This window comes from Miniopterus natalensis, chromosome 11, assembly GCF_054644295.1.
Source record: "Miniopterus natalensis isolate mMinNat1 chromosome 11, mMinNat1.hap1, whole genome shotgun sequence".
NCBI classification, from domain to species: Eukaryota; Metazoa; Chordata; class Mammalia; order Chiroptera; family Miniopteridae; genus Miniopterus; species Miniopterus natalensis.
In genome coordinates this window covers 51,909,478-51,928,782 of record NC_142091.1, presented here as the reverse complement: position 1 = coordinate 51,928,782, position 19,305 = coordinate 51,909,478, and the positions used below count along the sequence as shown (strand labels likewise).

The 19,305-nt window shown below is 43.6% G+C and overlaps 1 protein-coding gene and 1 pseudogene across 1 annotated transcript; both read left to right on the top strand.

The window, feature by feature from the left end:
• Nucleotides 1–2,138: 2,138 nt before the first annotated feature.
• On the top strand, nt 2,139–3,118 carry LOC148092026 (mas-related G protein-coupled receptor member X2-like; annotated as a pseudogene).
• An 8,463-nt stretch (nt 3,119–11,581) lies between these two features.
• LOC107542190 (mas-related G protein-coupled receptor member X1-like) lies at nt 11,582–17,447 on the top strand. Its single transcript, XM_087822127.1, has 4 exons — nt 11,582–11,642; nt 13,991–14,093; nt 16,051–16,220; nt 16,426–17,447. The coding sequence occupies exons 1-4, from the start codon at nt 11,582–11,584 to the stop codon at nt 17,445–17,447; spliced, it is 1,356 nt and encodes a 451-aa protein (XP_087678253.1).
• The last annotated feature ends 1,858 nt before the right edge of the window (nt 17,448–19,305 follow it).

Below are 19,305 nucleotides of genomic sequence, written 5' to 3'. Positions count from 1 at the left end.
AACACATTAAAGAACTTTTCTGAATATTTGAAATAGTGCCTAATTCAAATGACATTTTAAAAATAATAAGTAACTCACCCTGGTCATTATGGCTCAGTTGGTTGGAGCGTTGTCCCATGCACCAAAAGGTCCCAGGTTCAATTCCCAGTCAGGGCACATACCTAGGTTGAAGGTTCAATCCCTGGTTGGGGTGTGTATGAGACACAACCAATTGATGTTTCTCTCTCACACCGATGTTTCTCTGTCTCTCTGCCACCCTTCCTCTCTCTAAAAAATCAATAAGCATATCCTTGGGTGAGGATTTAAAAAAAAAAAAAATACAAGTAACTTAATTTGACTGTAGCATAGGGACATGAAAGGAAAACATAAGCGATAAGACTTAAATTTTTAATATTTACACCAAATGAAAATAAATTTTTTAAAAAATATATCTTTATTGATTTCAGAGAAAGGAAAGGAGGGGGAGAGAGAGATAGAAACATCAATGAGGAGAGAGTCATTGATCAAGCCCGCAACCAGGCATGTGCCCTGACTGGAAATCGAACCCCGATCGCCTGGATCCTAGGTCGACGATCAACCCGCTGAGCCATGCCCAGCTGGGCGAAAATAAATTTTAAAATTAGATCAAGTGGAAGAGGGAAGAAAAAGAATGCTATGTATGCTGAATTCCTTACATTTTATAAGGGATGTCAATTGATCCATTTCTTAATGTTGCTAAATTAAAAGTATAATTTAATTTATAGATGGCATCTATAAGTTGTAAGTTTATGGTTCAGAGCTAATAATAGTAAAGGAAGTAAGAATGGATGGGCCTCTGGAGAATGGAACTCAGGGAGACTGTCACCTTGTATGTACTTCTCCATCATCTGGGAAAAAATTATACACAAGAATGCATATTGCCATGATAATTAAAACAAACCAGGAAAGTGGGTTCTGGCCATGGTGAACTTTCAATCATTCTATGATATACTTTATTCTTTAAAGCCTCACAGTGCACACTCACATTGCTTGACACTATTCCTCAGGTTCACAGTTTTCCACTCTAGGTTCCACGACAGTGATTACTTACCGGGAGGATGACCAGATGGGAGTGGCTGACACGTGAGTGGACGTGGGGCAAATGACGACAAACATCTCGGTAAGGGATCATATCTCAAACAGCTCTGGTCTCTGACTTGCCCACAGTCCCTGCACAGGAAATTGCAAGATCTGCCCAGTATCTTGATAAACCAGCTTTCACTTCAACTCCTGCACACATTTCCCGATTTAGAGGACAGAGAAGTGTCTCTGGTGCCACTCAATCCCATAAAGAATCTCCCGTTCATATCTCCACCTCAGGCCAGAAGAATGGAAAAAAGGTAAGAATATACACCCAAAACTGGCTTATGTCCAAAGCAAGTTATGGTTTTTGCTCTAAGTTCCCATCCCTGTGATTTCTGGGCACTACATGCAGGGGTCATGGTGCATCTTTCAGGAGACGGCAGGAGACATGAAGCTGTCCTCTAGCATCTTTGGGTGCATCAGTTCTGACCATTGGAGATGCAAATGGGGTCAACCAGAACCTTTCTCTCTTCTGATCCTTCTCCCCATAGGCTCCCCTTCATTCCAGCCATTCAAATCTGTTGTTATGGAGAGAATGTTGTCTCAAATATTAATTTAGGGAGCAAGGTAAAATGCAAGCAATGCTTTCCAGATCAGAACTGCTATTAATCCAGATTTCATTGTTTTCCTTTATTTAGTTAGTTAGTTAGTTAGTTAGTCAGTTCTCTTGTGGATATGGTAGAGTCCCTGGAGTAAACAGACCAGACTGGGATAAATGAGGAGTGTTTCATGAGGGACCATTGAACAGGTTTAAGGGAAGGTGACAGTGCATGGGAAGCACCCTAAGGCAAGCAATAGTGGAGCACTGTTTCCACCCTGAGGCTTAAAGGGACCAGGGCTGAATCCAGGTTCCAGGGCTCCAAGGCTGTGTGGCCTTCCATAAGTATCTTAACCTCTGGAAGCCTCCATTTCCCTCCTCTGTAACACAGGACAGTAATAGCCACATAGCATGGTGACTGTGAGAATCAGTGATCTTACCAGGAGCTCAAATCTTGTTTTTTTCCAGGGTCACCACTGCAGGGTTCGAGAGCACGTATATGACTACCAGAGCCTGGGGGGCCAAGCTTACACCAACAAATAGAAGTGACCAGGTCCCTTCTAAATGTAACAAGGTGATCCTGACCCCAGCCGTTCCAGTCTTCACCACTGCCCTGGCCAGGCTGGCGGGAACGCGGTGGTGCTCTGGCTCCCGGGCTCCGCATGCGGAGGAGCGCCTGCTCCGTCTACATCCTCAACCTGGCGGCCGCCGGCTTCCTCTTCCTCTGCTACCAGATCGTGTATTCCCCGCAGACATTCATCAATAGCTTCCATTCCAAGTGCATTTCCGTCCCCTGCATTTTCCTCACTGTGTCCGTCTTGGCGTACATCTCAGGCCTGAGCTTTCTCAGCACCCTGAGCACCCAGCACTGCCTGTCTGTCCTGTGGCCCATCTGGTATCGCTGCCGCCGCCCCAGACACATCAGTCGTCATGTGTGCCCTGCTCTGGGCCCTGTCCCTGTTGCTGAGCACCCTGGAAGGGAACTACTGTGGCTTCCTCACTAGGGATCCACATCCTGTTTGGTGTGCAGTCTTGGATTTCATCACTGTCGCCTGGCTGATTTTGTTATTTGTGCTTCTGTGTGGGTCCAGCCTGGCCCTGATGACCAGACTGCTGTGTGGACCCCAGCGGGTGCCGCTGACCAGGCTCTATGTGACCGTCATCCTCACAGTGCTGGTCTTCCTCCTCTGTGGCCTGCCCTTCGGCATCCACTGGTTCCTCTTAATCTGGTTTCAAAATGATTTTGATGCCTTGGTTCCCCGTTACCGGGTGGGAGTTCTCCTGTCCTGTGTCAACAGCTGTGCCAACCCCGTCATTTACTTCTTCGTTGGCTCCTTTAGGCAGCGATGGTGGAAGCGGCGACAGACCCTGCACCTGGTTCTCCAGAGGGCTCTGCAGGACACTCCTGACGTGGATGAACATGGGGAAGGCCTTCCTCAGGAAGCCCTGGAGATGTCCGGAAGCAGTCTCGTGTCTTGATTCAGAGTCTTGCTTTGTTCAGACAGATGTGAGTTTGAGAGCCAGCTTTGTTCCTACTGGTTTGCTTGGTTTTCTTGCCCTGTCTGGCCTCTGGGCCCTGGCATTCAAGTTAACATAATAATCCAGCTCCTGACATTGCAGTGAGACACTGCCTGTTAAAGAAACACTGAGTGCAATGTCTGAAGGACTGCGTCACCCAGGGTTCTCCCATCCCCTTGGGAGCTTTGCCAACTCTGGGAGCTGCTCCCACTTTTGAAGAATCCCACCTTCAGCAGAAGATGAAAGAAGGGCAGAAAAAATCTAAATTTCTTTTATCACTGCCCTTGATAAAAGCTACAAGAACATTACATTTTTGACAAGTTTCTGTGGTCATTCCCTTATAATCTGTCTCTATAAATTAAAAGAATTGAAGCTCAATAGAGCCCCAATGAGCAGTCTTCCACAATTTTAGCATAGGCTAGCTCCCTAGCATAATAAATGTTGATTGAATAAATGAATTAATGAATGAGCAAATGATGGTTTTCAAGTCAAATCTGTGCTAAATCCCCATTTGCCATATTTGAGTCACCTGTTTAAGTCCATTGTTTTTACCATTTTCAATCTTTGCAAGCATGACGTTAACTTTTATAACCAGATTAGTCAACATCAAAGCATATTTAAGGTTTGAGGTACGTTGCCTTCCTGTGTTTCCTTTCACATGCCTTCTAACAGAACCCCAGGTGCTCCCTCCCTTTGCTGCCCTTTGCCTTTGCCCCAACTCTTCCTCCCTGGGTGCTCTCTCATCCTAAACAGCAGGTTTCCAATGGGTCTTCATGAGCTCTATGTGCTCTGAGGACAAGATCTATGTCACAGTTGTCTTTTATCCCAAAGAGCTCTCAGCACTTATTAATCTGATTAAAGAGACATTTATAAGTCGCATGTTCTATAAATAAATAAAGTTTAAATGCGGCAGCTTCTAAACACTTTTAATAGAGGTATAATTAAGAAAGGGTAGTTGTACAGATTATAAGTTCGATGAATTTTGACAGTGACTACACCCATGTGACTCAAACCCCAGTCAAGATATATTTTCATCACCTGTGGAAGTTCCCTCATGTCCTTACCAGTCATTCCTCCTGTCCCAGAGGCAGCATTTCTTTCTACTTCTGTCACCAAGGGTTTGTTTGCCTGACCTTTGACTTCATGTTCTGAGGATGATAAAATGTACTTTTTTGTTCCTAACTTCTTTCACTCAGCATAATACTCTTGAGATTTACCCATGTCATTGCATTGCATATATCAGTAGTCTGCCCCTTATAGAAAGCGGAGTACTATTTTCATTCTATGTGTACACCACAGTTTATTTTCATATTGATACATATATAGGTAGCATTCTATTTTGGGCTATTGTGGATAACTCTGGTGTGAACATTCTAATTCAAGTTTTTTTATGGACATATTTTATCATTTTCCTTGGATAAATAACTGAAGAGAAATTTTGGGGTCATACAAAGACATATTTTAAACTATATGAGAAATTGACAAACTATTTTCTAGAGTGGTTGTGCAATTTTACATTCCCACCAGTAATATATGCAAGTTCCAAAAACATGGTATTGTCAGTCTATGAATCTACTCATTCCAATGAGCATGAGTGGTATCTCCTTGTGTTTTAATTTGCATTTCCTAAATGACTGATGAAATTGAGCATCTTTTTTATTTAAAAAAATTTTTTTTGTTAATCCGCACCTGAGGATATTTTTTCCATTGCTTTTCAGAGAAAGAGGGAGGAGAGGGGAAGGAAGGGGGGGAACATCAATGTGAAAGAGACCCATTGACTGGTCACCTCAGCCCATGCCCACTCCAGCTCAGCTAATCACCCTACCAAGGATGCCTTAGAGCCACATGCTCTGGGACACCTCAGTCCACACCCACCCCAGCTCTAGCTGGCCTGCAAAAGTCACAGGCACACAAACTCTACACAGGGCTTGCTCCTCTATCTCAAGACCAAAAGAGGGAGCTGCTTCATACAAATAAAAACAGAAAGGCAAACAAATTGAGAAGACAGAGAAATATGTTCCAAATGAAAAAGAAAAGACAGAAACCTCAGAAAATATCTTAATGAATTAAAGATAAGTAATTTACCTGAGAAACAGTTCAAAATAATGGTCATAAAAATGCTTACCAAACTCAGGAGAAGACTAGAAGAAAACAATGAGAACGTCAAGAAAGAGATAGAAAATATAGGAAAGAACCAATCAGCCCTGCCAGTGGGCTTAGTGCTCAGAGAGTCGGCCCGCAAACTGAAGGATCGTGGGTTTGATTCCCAGTGAAGGGCACACTCCTGGGTTGCAGGTTTGATCCCCACCCCAGTTCGGGAAGGTAACCAATCACTGTGTCTCTCTCACATCAATGTTTCTCTCTCTCTCTCCCTCCCTCCATCCCTTTCACGCTCTCTAAAAACATCAATGGAAAAAATATCCTCAGCGTAGGATTAACAACAACAACAAAAGAACCAATCAGACCTGAAGAATACAGTAAATGAAATGAAAGCTACACTACAGGGAATCAACAGCAGATTAGAGGAAACAGAAACACTGTATCAGAATTAGTGATCTGGAAGACAGAATAACGGAAATCACCCAATCAGAACAACAAAAAGAATATTTAAAAATGAAGATAGTTTAGCAGACCTCTGGTACAACATCAAGCATACTACCACTTCCATAAAGGATTCCCAGAAGGAGAAAAGAGAGAGAAAGGGACAGAAAATGTATTTAAAGAAATAATGGCTGAAAACTTTTCTAACCTCAGGAAGGAAACAGACATCCAGGTCCAGGAAGCACGGAGTCCCAAACAAGAGGAACTCAAAGAGATTCACACCAGTTCATTTTATATTTAGAATGGGAAAAATAAAAGATAAAAAGAAATCTTAAAGGTAGCAAGAGAAAAACAAGTCACATAAAAGGTAAACCCCGTAAAGCTATGAGCTGACCTCTCAGCAGAAACTTTGCAGGCCAGAAAGAAATGGCAGGATATATTCAAAGTGCTGAAGGAAAAAAACTTACCCTGAATGCTCCATCCAGCAGGTTATTATTCAGATTTGAGGCAGAGATATCTTCACAGACAAACAAAACTAAAGGAGTTCATCGCCATTAAACTTGCCTTATAAGAAATGTTAAATGGTCTTTGTTGACTGGAAAAGAAAAGGCCATAATCAGAAAAAAGAAAACATATGAAAGAAAACAATCATTGGCAAGGGCAAAGAAAGTTAGTGGACCAGCACCAAAAGAACTAGTATGAAGGTAAAAAAAAAAAATTACAAAGTCAACTATAACTAAAATAAGTAGTTAGGGGATACACAAAATAAAAATATCTGAACTCTGATGTCAAAAACAAAACATGGAGGGAGGGTGAAAGTAGTGCTTTCAGAATATGTTGGAACTTAAGTGCCTCTCCACTTTATATATGTGTCAATTTATGTCAATATATTCCATCCCCATGTTAATTACCACAAACCAAAAACATACAATAGATACACACAAAAATAAAGAGAAAGAAACAGAAACATAACACTAAAGAAAACCATCAAACCTTCAGGGAAGAGACCAAGAGAAGAAGAAAGGAACAGAAGAACTACAAAAACAAAGCACAAAATGGCAATAAATACATACCTACTAATAATGACCTTATCTGTAATTGGACTGAATGCTCCAATCAAACACATATGGTGGCTGAATGAATGGGGAGGGGAAGGCCTATCTATATGCAGCCTATAAGAAAGTCACTTCAGATCAAAAGACATGCACAGGCTGAAAGTGAAGGAAGGGTTGGAAAAACTTATTTCATGCAATATAAGGGGGGAAAAAGCTGGAATAGCAATACTCACATGAGACTAATAGACTTTAAAACAAAAACTAACAAAAGACAAAGAAGAACGTTACATAATGATAAAGGAGTCCATCCAAAAAGAGAATATAACATTCATAAATATTTATGCACCCAACATAGAAGCACTTAAATATATCAAGAAACTACTAACAGATATAAAGGGAGAAATTGACAGTGTACAATAACAGTGGAGAATCTAATGTCTCACTTACATTAATAGATTATCCAGACAGAAAGTCAATACGGAAACATTGGCCTTAACTAACTGACACATTAAAGAGTATAGCAGAAGACAATGGCATGAATGACATGAGGCAGCATGAGAACAGTTTCCATCAAGAGTTCAAGGTTAAGTGGAGACGATAATACAGGGAAAGAGGGTGCTATCAGTGGGGGATGGAGATGGAGAAGCCCACTCCATTTGCCACCTCACCACAGGAGGCAAGGAGTTGAGTTAGCAAAATCCAGGGTCCAGATCCCTGGAAAGCCATCAGAAAGGGTCCTCATTATAGGGTCAGAGTGTTCAGGGAGTCCAGAGTGGCTGGGTCTATGGTTAGGCACCTTCTAGCTATTCTGGACATCCCTTAGAACACAAAACATGCACCAGAATGTCCTTGCGACCATCATCACAAAGTATATAGAGATATTTACAATTGACTAATAAACAAAGTGGGGGTTAGGGCTCCAATCCCCTGGACAGTTGAAAATCTGCATATAACTTTTGATCCCCAAAAACTTTACAAAAAGTTGACTGTTAGCCAGGAGCCATAAACAGTCAAATAACTCATATTTTATATGTTATATGTATTACATACTGTATTCTTATAATAAAGTAAACTAGAGAAAAGGTCATTAAGAAAATCATAAGGAAGAGAAAATATATTTACATTATCTACACACACAAAATATGACTATAACTGGACCAAGCAGTTCAAACCCCTTTTGTTCAAGGGTTAACTGTATAAACCTGTATAATCACACTTATTAACATCCTTTACTCAGAAAACCCTGGTCCTACAAAGGTCAATAACCCAACACCAATGATTTGATCCCCCAGAGGAAGCAGAGCTCCTGGTACTTACTTTCCCCGAGCCAATTCACCTTTGCCTCCATACTATTGCTACCAAAGAGACTAATGCCCACTCCCTTCACTCCTGCATGCTCAATTTCCCTCCTAGGGCCTGGCATGGGAGGGACTGTGTAGTATGTTAACTTCAATCAGCCTGGGCATACACCTACAGCTGACAGCAATTTCAGGAAAGTGCCTGACACTTTGCTGCCAGCTCTGGCCCCAGCAGAAACTCTCCAGAGACCTTGAGAGCCTGTCCCTTCTGCTTCTCCCATAGTCTTCACACACCTCTGAGCCTATCCCACCCCTCAAACTGAAGTGTTAAAAAATAATTGAGGTCTTATTGAGCCCTTTCTTGAAATAATCCCCTCAAACTGTTGAAGGTGATATGAAGGCCTGAGAGTGAAGACATAGAGAGAAAGGAGAGATATATAAAACTAAGTACACAAAAAAGAAAAGCAGAAATAGAGCCATGCAGAGATAAACAGAGAGGAGTCTCAGAGAGAGAGGAAAAAACAACACACACAGAGAATCAGACATTGGTAGACAGAGAAACAGGCAGACAGAGGCACAGACAGAACCACACCCAGTCGAGAATGGGGGGGCAGAGAGCCAGCACCTTGATGCTCACAGAAGAGGCTTATTGGTCATGTGTCCTTTAGGGTCAATCAAAGCAGCAGTTTGGCTGCTACTGTCAGAACTGACCAACCCAGGTGCTGGTCCTAATGCCTCCATTGGTCGGCCTCAGACAGTGGCCCAGCATCCCCTGGGAAACACATTTCCTTTTCTGAAAAAGGTGAGATTATTAGGAGTGCAGTTCCCACACCAACAAAATCACCCAATGGAGAAGGAGCCAAGGGGAGGAACTCTGTGGTGGAGGGAGCAAGGCACACACTAGAGTTAGGTTCCCTGCTCTCTGTTTGAGGGGTACACAGACTCCTGCCCTCACTGACTCTCAGATTTTCCATCAGTAATGTGGTGACTAAGGTGTCCCCCCCCACCACCTATAAAATCTGGGTATCTATGAACTTCGGAAAGATGCTGATGGAGTGAAAGGGACCAATATGGCTCAGCACAATGCTGGGAGCTTCAGGAAAGAACAGAACACCAAGGTGTAGTGGACAGATGCCTTTCATAGTAGAGTTTGCTAATAGTTGAGTACAATCATATCAAACAAGACAGAGCAACCAGAGTTTCACTCAATCCAAACAAGCTTTTAAGCTTACATACAGGTATCTCCAGAATGTAATTTCAACAGCCACTGGGATTTTTGTCTCTGATGTTCACTCCAGATTCCCCAGTGCCTACAACAGTGCCTGGCACAAAGTAGACATGCCATAAACATATGTTAAATGAACTTATGTGGTCCCTGTGGGAGCCCAGCCAGCCCTCTCATGCCTCCACACTTCCCACCAGCCTCTATGCGGTCTCCATTTTATGTCCTTGGTTATGAGGGTTCTCTCCCACTAGTCTTCAGTTGATTATTCAGGGTGGTTTTCTTATATTTTTGTTGTAATTCCAGTTTGGTCCTGAGAGAGTATCAGTGTATTTTCCACTCAATCTACCACCATCTTGCTTCACTCCCGTTTTAGGCCACCACTCCCGTTGGATCTGTTTTATACCAAAGAGAATGGAGACCTCAATAAAGGCTTTCTATGAGGCCAAATTATCTTTCAGGATGACTATCATTGGTCAGGTCCTTAATGGTTTCAGAGGTTCCCATTTTTATCACTGTGATACACTCATCAATTTAGGTCTCATTCCATGGCCCAAAAACTTCTGTTATGAATTCTTTTCATTAGACTGGAGAATGCAGGGTAGTGTCATTTAGAAAGTCCACATAAAGAACAGTTTTGCTTGAAGAGTGTATATGAGTGTGTGTGAATATGTGTGTTTAGCTGATTTTACTAAATACGCTTGCACAGATATATTTTGAGGATCCAGGAGACCGCGGTTCAATTCCTATTCAGGGCACAAGCCCAGGTTGTGGGCTCCATCCCCAGTCAGGAGAGAGCAGGAGGCAGCCAATCAATGATGACTCTCTCATCACTGATGTCTCAACTCTCTTTCTCCCTCTCCCTTCTTCTCTCTGAAATCAATAAAGATAAATTTAATCCTTAAAAAATTACCCAACATGGAAGAAGCATAGCCTTTGTTGAAAATGGACTCATCTGTAGTTGCCTTAGATGAGTTTCTCACTTCTGTACAATTTGGGAAGCAATGCACCGAAGGAATGGAGGAAGCCTGTAGCCATGTTCATGTGACTGGGGAGAACCAGCTCCTGCCTCTGTCTGGTCCTTCCTCTCTATTTGCTCCTTCATTCTGTGTCCTCCCGTCTATCATCCATTCTGATCTGCTGTCAGGCAACACGAGGTGTGGACCCAGGAGAGTCTAGAAATAAAAAAGCTTGGAAAACCGGTATTCTAGTTTTCCTGGTTAGAATGTCTTTACTGGATTTTTTATTAGTGAGAAATAAAACTACCAAAAAATTACTCTATCAAGCTTAGCTCTTGGTGCAGAAAAATATTCTCTCTATTGTGAATTTGTAGCCACAAGTCAGTATCACACTGTGGTCCAAATTCAAAAAACCTGGGGTTTCCCTAAAACTGAAAATGACAGATGAGGTTCCTGGGCACATCCTGATGGTGAAACCCATGCTAGGAAGTTCCTCTAGTCATTTAGCAGAAGAAAACACAAGACCTCTCTGGAGGAACTCAACTATAATTCAGATCTCAAAGAATTCCCACAAGTAGAGTCCCAAGGAAAGTGAACAGCTCACAATAAAAAATTCCAAAGACCCAAAGACACAAGGCACCATATGAAAGTTCAAGGAGAAACAGTAAGCAATAAAATCAGACATATACAGACTTCAGCATTAGTGTTTGAGAATTAAATTATTGCTATACTTTAGGGTGAGAGACATAAAAGAAAGAATTGAAAATGTGAGCCCGATTAAAGAGATTAAAATATGATGAAACAAATCTAAAAACAAAACATCACGTAAAACTAGAAATTAATAATATAAAAATTGAATTGAAAATTCAGTAGATGAACTAAACAGAAGATTAGACACAATGGAAAAGAAACTACTAACCTGGAAGACACATCTGTAGAAATTACCCATCTGGCTCCCTAGGAGACAAATAAGAGAGAGAAGTTAGGAAATATGGAAAATAGGAAAAGAAACTCTAACATATGTTGAATTAAACCTCAAGAAAGAAAGAACAATAAAAATCATAAAAACTAACAAGAATATAGTACTTACTATGTGTTCCTGTTCTAAACTATTATATCATTAACTCATAAATATTTACAATAAACCTTTAAAGTAGGTTATAATTTCATTTTAGATAAAGCAGTTAAGATGTTTGTCTAAGCCCACTTGGGGATGCCAACCAAGCAGCCTGGCTCCAGGCTTTGTGTTCCTAATCACTATGTAACGTTTGAAGAGATAATAGCAGAAAATTGTTCAAAAATATTAAATGACAAAAATCTTGATCCAGGAAACTCCACAAATTCCAAACATGATGGAAAAGAAAGCCACTGGACACACGATGGTGAAAATATACCACACCAGAGAAAAAAGTAAGCTCTTAGAAAGAAAACACACACATCACTGCAAGGGAAAGGAAACTTGACAGATGACCAATCTTTTAAAAATGAGGGTGAAACTATGACTTTTTCAGACAGAGAAACACTGGAGCACTTATCACCCACACACTCTCACAAATGGAATCCTAAAGAATGTGTTTTGAGGAATGGAACACATGAGATGGGAAACGGAAAGGCAAGCAAAAACACTGGTGATTATGGGGATATATTTGAACAAATACTATTGAAAACAATAACTGTTTAATGTGGGGAGGAAACAGAATCAAAGTTACATCCTGGAGCACAGTGGGTTGGGAGGACAGAAACAGAGGCTAAAGTTTCCTAAGGTCTTGGTGCTATTCATGAGGAGGGCAGACTTCTGGGGACAGTTGTTGGCTTTGTCCAATGCACCAAACAGAGGCAGAGGAGGGAAAGGGGTAACATACAATTCGTAGGTTAACAGGCTGTAAGAGACTGAATTCCATATGAATTTATGTCTGATTCCATGAGATCATCTTTCTACCTGTTTGTATATTAACACAACATTATTGTTTACACTGATGTTTAAGAATAGCTCCTAATCTCTTAGGGTTGATCAGTCTTCCTTTATTCCCATTTTCTCCAGAAATGGTGAGGTTTAGTACAGTGTCATCATCGCTCTCTCTATATATATGGGAAAGATATTGATTTTCGTAGAGGAATTTTGTTCCCAGCCATCGTTCTGAGCTGTCTTTAACCTTGATGACTGTCAGTTGGTTCTCCGGAGTTTTCCAGGAGGATTATCACACCTCCTGCCATTCTCACCTAAACCAAATCTTTCAGTCTTTCAGCCTCACCATTCACTGGAACCATGCCTGTCATAACTGGCAATGGCTCAATATTACATATCCCACGTCGAATTCTTAGTCTGCATCTTACCGAGTATCTCAAGTGGGACTGAGGCTACTGCTCACTCCCTTCTTCCCGGTCATGTTCTCAGTTCAGCCTCAAGATCCTGTGCTCTCCCACTTCACCCACTCCTTCAGTAGCTGCTTCCTACTGCAGCACTGGCTGGGCCCGCCTCTCCTCCAAGGGCTCTGGGGGGGCGGGGGGGGGCCTAATGCTCAGTCTCAAACTCTTCACCCTCAACACTCACTCTCAGGGTGACCTCACTCAGCTCCTCTGCAATGCACAGGCACAGGCCTGGGCATTCCTTGTCACTGCCCCAACCCTGCCTGAAACAGTGCCTGGCACAGCATAGGCACATAACAGAGTAGGGTAAATGCAAAAAAGAGTGAATAAGTTTTTCTGATTGCTTTAAATGCTTCATACTTGTTTCTTTTTTTGGTTTGTTTTTTGTAAGTCCTCATTCGAAGATATTTTTCCATTGCTTTTCAGAGATAGTGGAACACAGAGAGAGACAGAGAAAGATGAATGTGGGAGAGACACATTGATTGGTTGCCTCCTGCACTAGCCCTGACCAGGCCAGGGCCGCAGGTTGAGCCTGACTGGAATCAAACCCGGGAACCTTCAGTCCGTAGGCCGATGCTCTAGCCACTGAGCCAAGCGTGCCAGGGCCATACTTAAGTTGTTGAAGGAAATGCCATCTAACTTAATTTGGCTACAGCATGGGCACATGAAAGGAAGTCATAAGAGCTGAGGCTGAAAATACTGGTAGTCCCAGATCATCTGAAAATAATCTAGCTAACAAATGTCATGAGTAGAGAGAGAGAGGTGACAGGTAGTGCCTGTGGTGTGCCAAATTTCTCGTCTTTTATAAGGCAACACAATATACATACTTGTTGATATTGATAAATAGAAACTAGAAATGTAGTTTCATTATGCAAAGCCATAAAATAACTTGTAAAAGAGTTTAAAATGGGAACTGTAAACATCAGTTGCTAATGGGGATTGAGATTAGGAGACACTTTACATTTCATTTTATACACTCTGGTGTCCTCTGAAATAAACTAATGTGCATGCATTATCTCTGGGAGTAAAAGGAAGCAGATCAGATGAGCCAGGCCATGCAGGGCCCTGAATGATACGCAAACTCTCCGGTAGCTATGGAAGCGCACATTGCCTGGTGGGTGGGCCTCCTGAACAGGCTCACAGTAGGCAGCCACTGGCTCCACTTCAGCCACTACTCACAAGGAGGGGGTGGGAGCGACCACATGGGATAAGATGGAGAGATGAAGAGAGAAGTCCTTGGAGTCAGGGCAAATGAGAAACATCTCGTGAGGTCCTTGTCTCACATCTCCAGAATCTCATTTGACAGTGCCCCTTGTGCAGGAAATCACAGGGGCTGCCCAGCATCTTGATAAGCCTCTCTTGGTCATCAGATTCCACCCCTGCTCCTGCAGACACCTCCTATCCAGGGGTAGAAAGGCATTCTCTGGTATTCGGAACTCCCTGGAAAACTCTTCTGTCTCGACTCACCACCTTCAACTACAAGATGATGCTCAGGTAAGAGTTGGCTCAGAGCTACATTCTTTCAAAGGCAGTTTTGTTTTTTGTTTTGTCCCTCTTAGTCCACATGCTCATGACTGCATTTTGGGGTGGGGCATGCAAGGAGCCATGAGCACCCATCAAGGAGAGTCCAGACCCATGAAGGTCCCTCAGGGAAGCTTTGGGTGCTGGTAGCTGAGGCTGTGGGAGATCCACACTGGGCCAACCCGGTCCTTTCTGCTTCACAGACATTGTTTCCAAACCTGAATTGCTGTTAATAACCTCACGTTTTACAGATTAGCTTGCTGTTCAATGGGTTGTTTGTCTCTCTGTTTGTATGTTATATTCTTGTAACAGCAAAAAACACAAGGCATAAACTAATGGGTAAATAAAGAGAGTTTAATAAACGGACTGTGTACAAAGGGGTTTGCAAGACTGAGGGAAATCGATAAAGGATGCAGAGGTCCCCAAAGATAAGTCATAACAGGGAGCTATTGACATTTGCATCCTGACCGGTAGAGGCAAAGATAGGTTGCCAGAACACAGGGAAGGCTGGGACTGTCACTGTGGTCGTCACTGTGACCTTAAGAAAAGCCACCAGACAGACTATGTCCTTAGGTACAGTAACACCACCATGGTCAACTCACAGCCTGATAGCAGAGACCCAGGGAGTTAAAAATTTCAGTCACTCTCCTCCTGCCCTCCAATCACATGTCAGAGTCGCCCTTTCCTGAGAACAACCAGGAGCCAGAGGGAAAGGGGGCTCAGGGGTGAGGCAGAGACATAACCTCCCAGGACACAGAGGTGGGTAGAGAAGCTGGAAATGAGATTTGATGGCAAGTGAAGAAAATCCTTGTCTTCTCATCACCTCCTCTTGCGTGGATTTCCTGGAATTTTTTCTCTCTCAATGTGATTAGATCAACTTCTTATTACATCTCCTGACACAGACCTGTGGGTTCAGATCCAGGCTCTTCCACTGGTGCCCGTGAGACCTGGAACATGTTCAACCTACTTGTGCTTCTCTTTCCTCATATACAAGGTGGGAATAAGAAGAGTGCTGGCCCATGGTGCCACTGGGAGGATGAAAATGGGTGATGCCACGTAAGTGCTCATCACCTGCGGCTCTTCACCTATGTGTGAGCTGCTGTTTCTTTCTCACCTAAATTCTACAAGAACCTCTGTCTTTTCATCCAAAGCCCAGTTTTAAGTAGAAATAAGCACTTCACCACAGCATCATGAGAATTCTCTTACACAAAGGCTTCAATCTACAAACCAGTCTGTCCTCATAATCTCATAGAGGGGCCATGGGTGGGTTTTATATTACATACACCATAGGAAAATCACACAATAATCCCCCTTCTCTATTTCTGTCACAACTATCTCTATTCAAACCCACTGCCATTTCTCTCTCTCCTTCTCAAACTTCCTTCTGCTCCTCTAAAATGAACAGAAATTATGTTGAGCCCTGAATCCTCTCCCAAAAGAATGTGCTGACATCTTCTAGTCCCTCACCAAAGCCATGTACTGGCCCTTCCTGGCTGGAGACAGCACAGTGGCCATCGTTCATTCTGCATGCAGGCATAAAAAATTCTTTGAAACACAATAGCTTTTCATAGAAGAAATCACTAGAAATGAAATTTTCTTCTTTTCTTTACATATGTGGTTTGAGGGGACTCATTTCATTTTTTTTTAATTTTATATTACATTAAATCCAGATTTTCCATATCCCTTGTGCTCCTCATTCATTCATTCATTGGTGAATTAAAATTTTCTTGACTACCCCACCACATTCCCACACAGAGTTAGGCCCTGGGGACAGGACAGTGGGGAAGAGGAAAGCACTGTCTATCCTCATAACCCTGGCACAGTGGGCCATTTCTAGTGCAAGGGCCTTGGCGTCGTCACACTGTCCTAGGAAGGGGTCTCATGCCCTTCCTGACCCTAAGTTATAATTCCCTTTCTCCCTGTTGAGTAGACCACTCTCAGTCACTCACGTTGCCCTGGCACTTCTGACATCCTGCTCCCGAGCAGAAGCCATTGGCCCAGAGCAGAGGTGTCGGGGGACTCAGAGTCCTGTTGTCATCTACACCACCTGTGAAGACTTCCGTCCCCCTGCCTCCCGGGCCCATGACAAGGCCTATGATGGTGAGTGGAGATGTGGACATAGGGGGTCTGTGTTGCAGTAGAGAGAGGCCAGGCTCTAGCATCAGAGAGAACTGGGTTTGAAGTCAGGGTCCAGGACTCCAAGGCTGGGTGGTCTTCAGGAAGAATCTTAATCTCTGGAAGAATCCATTGCCCTTTCCCATACAATTCGACAGTAATTTCCACATCAGGTCGCCATGAGGGTCAGTGATCATACAGCAGGTGCTCAAGTCTTGTTTTGTTTCCAGGTCCACAACTGGAGGGTTTCTGAGCACGGATACAACTGTCACAGCCTGGGAGACACAATTCACACCAAGAAATGGAAGTGCCTGGGCCTCTGAAGCACTGGAGATGAAGATCCTAATCCTGCAATGGCTGACACTCATCATTGCCCTGCCCGGGCTGACGGGAAACGTGGTGGTGCTCTGGCTGCTGGGCGTCCGCATAGGGAGGACCGCCTTCTCCGTCTACATGCTCAACCTGGCCGCGGCTGACTTCCTCTTCCTCTGCTTCCAGATTTTATTTTCCCTGTGTACACTTTACGTCTTCCCTTCTGACTGCGCTGATATATCCAGGTTTTCCATCCCGGTGTTACTCCTTTCCTACATCTCAGGCCTGAGCATTCTCAGCGCCATTAGCACAGAGCGCTGCCTGTCTGTCCTGTGGCCCATCTGGTATCGCTGCCGCCGCCCCAGACACACGTCAGCCGTCATGTGTGCCCTGCTCTGGGCCCTGTCCCTGCTGCTGAGCATCCTGGAAGGGAATTACTGTGAATTCTTCACTGGGCATCCACATCCTGTTTGGTGTCCAGTGTTGGATTTCATCACTGCTGCCTGGCTGATTTTGTTATTTGTGCTTACCTCTGGGTCCAGCCTGGCCCTGACGACCAGACTGCTGTGTGGCTCCCAGCGGGTACCGCTGACCAGGCTCTGTGTGACCCTCATGCTCACAGTGCTGGTCTTCCTCCTCTGCGGCCTACCCATGGGCATCCAATGGTTCCTCTTATTCTGGTTACAAATTCCTTTAGATACTCTCTTTCATCTTTCCCTGGTTGCCAATACCCTGTCCTGTATCAACAGCTCTGCCAACCCCGTCATTTACTTCTTTGTTGGCTCCTTTAGGCAGCGATGGCAGAAGCGGCGACAGACCCTGAGGCTGCTTCTCCAGAGGGCTCTGCAGGACACTCCTGAGGGAGAAAGCCTTCCTCAGGAAACCCTGGAGATGTCGTGAGCAGTCTGGGCCAGTGACACGGGCCTCTGCCCTGGTGGGTCAGAAGTGACTCAGAGACTCAATGCTGCCCTGTCAGGCTTGGAAATTATCTTGTCTTCCCCCAGCCCCGGGCCTCAGAATGCTTCAGTGATTCCCCAGTGTCTTCAAATTGGTTGTTTTTACTCTGGCCTTTGTAGTTTCTCTCAGAGAAAGCATCAGTCCGAAAGTTATTGCTCTCCGTCGTTCCTGACATTACCAATAAATTTCTCAGGTAATCTTCCTTTGAATTTCTTTATTGAATGTATTGAGTGCTCTTTCTCTACAAGTGGCTCAGGAAAGTCTTCTTGAAATACTTGGAATTTGAACTTATGCCTCTACAGTTTACAGAGCAAGTACCCTGTTTCAGTTTGGCGAATCACACCAACCTTTTCAGACAGGTGAGAAAAGATAAACCATAACTGGACAAATGGAAAAGGGAAAAGAGGCGATTCATAGTGCATTGTTAACAAAAGTACAAAGAGTGTTTAAGAAATGGTGATCAGTATGCAAATAAGTTTCATTCCCTGTGACATCTCAAATACGTGGTCATGGTTGCTAGATCCCTCTTAAGAAAGATCATGCCTGGCAGGCGTGGCTCAGCTATTGAGCATCAACCTAGGATCCTGGAGATCTCGGTTGATTCCCGGTCAGGGCACATGCCCAGGTTGCAGGCTTCAGCCCCAGCAGGGGGCATGCAGGAGGCAGCCAATCAATGACTCTCATCATTGATGTTTCTATCTCTCCCTCCCTCTCCCTTCTTCTCTCTGAAATCAATAAAAATGTATTTTTTTAAAGAAAAGAAGAAAGGTCATAGGCTGAAATGCAGTGAGCAATGAGCCATGTCTCTTGTGGCCTTGAAGTGACATAAGTTGACATAAGTTTTGCAAAATGAGTTGGAGTCAACTCTACAATACTGTCAAGTCTAGATGTAGCCAGCAAGGTCACCCAAACAGGACAAGCAAAAGAGGAAAGTCCTACTCTCCTGACACTGACTCTGGGATATGCCCAACCCTACAGGGTCAGAAACCACATCTAGAAACAACAGGCAAGTGGCACAAGGATAAGGGGCGGGCTTGGGGGGGGGAAATACACCCTCTTCAGGGCTACAGTCTTTTCGCCTGCAAAAGCCACATTGGGAGCAGGAGAGATGGTTCATCTTCAAATTAAACTCAATGTATTTTACCTCACATAAAAATTCCACTCTAATTGTTTATAACTTTGATATGGTTGATTGCTTAAGAGTTGGTAACCAGTTATCAGAAATCTCGTATTTAAATTCTGCACGCCATCTTCTACCCCTTTCAAAATGTAGTATCATTATTTACACACAAAAAATGTGACTATAACTAGACCAAGAAGTTCAAACCCCTTTTGTTCAAGGGTTAACTGTATAAACCTGTATATTCACACTTATTAACATCCTTTACTCATAAAACCCTGGTCCTACAAAGGTCAATGACCCAACACCAATGATTTGATCCCCCAGAGGAAGCAGAGCTACTGGTACCTACTTTCCCCAACCCAATTCACCTTTGCCCCCATACTATTGCTACCAAAGAACCAGGTGCCCACTCACTCCGTTCACTCCTGCATGCTCAGTTTTCCTTCGAGGGCCTGGCATGGGAGGGACTGTGTAGTATGTTTACTTCAATCGGCCTGGGTGTACACCTAGAGCTGACAGCAATTTCAGGAAAGTGCCTGACACTTTCCTGCCAGATCTGGCTCAAGCAGAAACTCTCCAGAGACCTTGACAGCCCTGTCCCGTCTGCGTCCCCCATGGTCTTCACACACCTCTGAGCCTCCACACCCCCACAACTGAAGTGTTAAAAAATAATTAAGG

Bases quoted from the DNA above. Each gene is read 5' to 3' on its own strand.
- LOC107542190 (XM_087822127.1), top strand. From the start codon at position 11,582: ATGATGGAAAAGAAAGCCACTGGACACACGATGGTGAAAATATACCAC. The intron at 11,643-13,990 runs GTAAGCTCTTAG...CTGCTCCTGCAG, and splicing joins ATACCACACCAGAGAAAAAA to ACACCTCCTATCCAGGGGTA. The intron at 14,094-16,050 runs GTAAGAGTTGGC...CCTGTTGAGTAG, and splicing joins AACTACAAGATGATGCTCAG to ACCACTCTCAGTCACTCACG.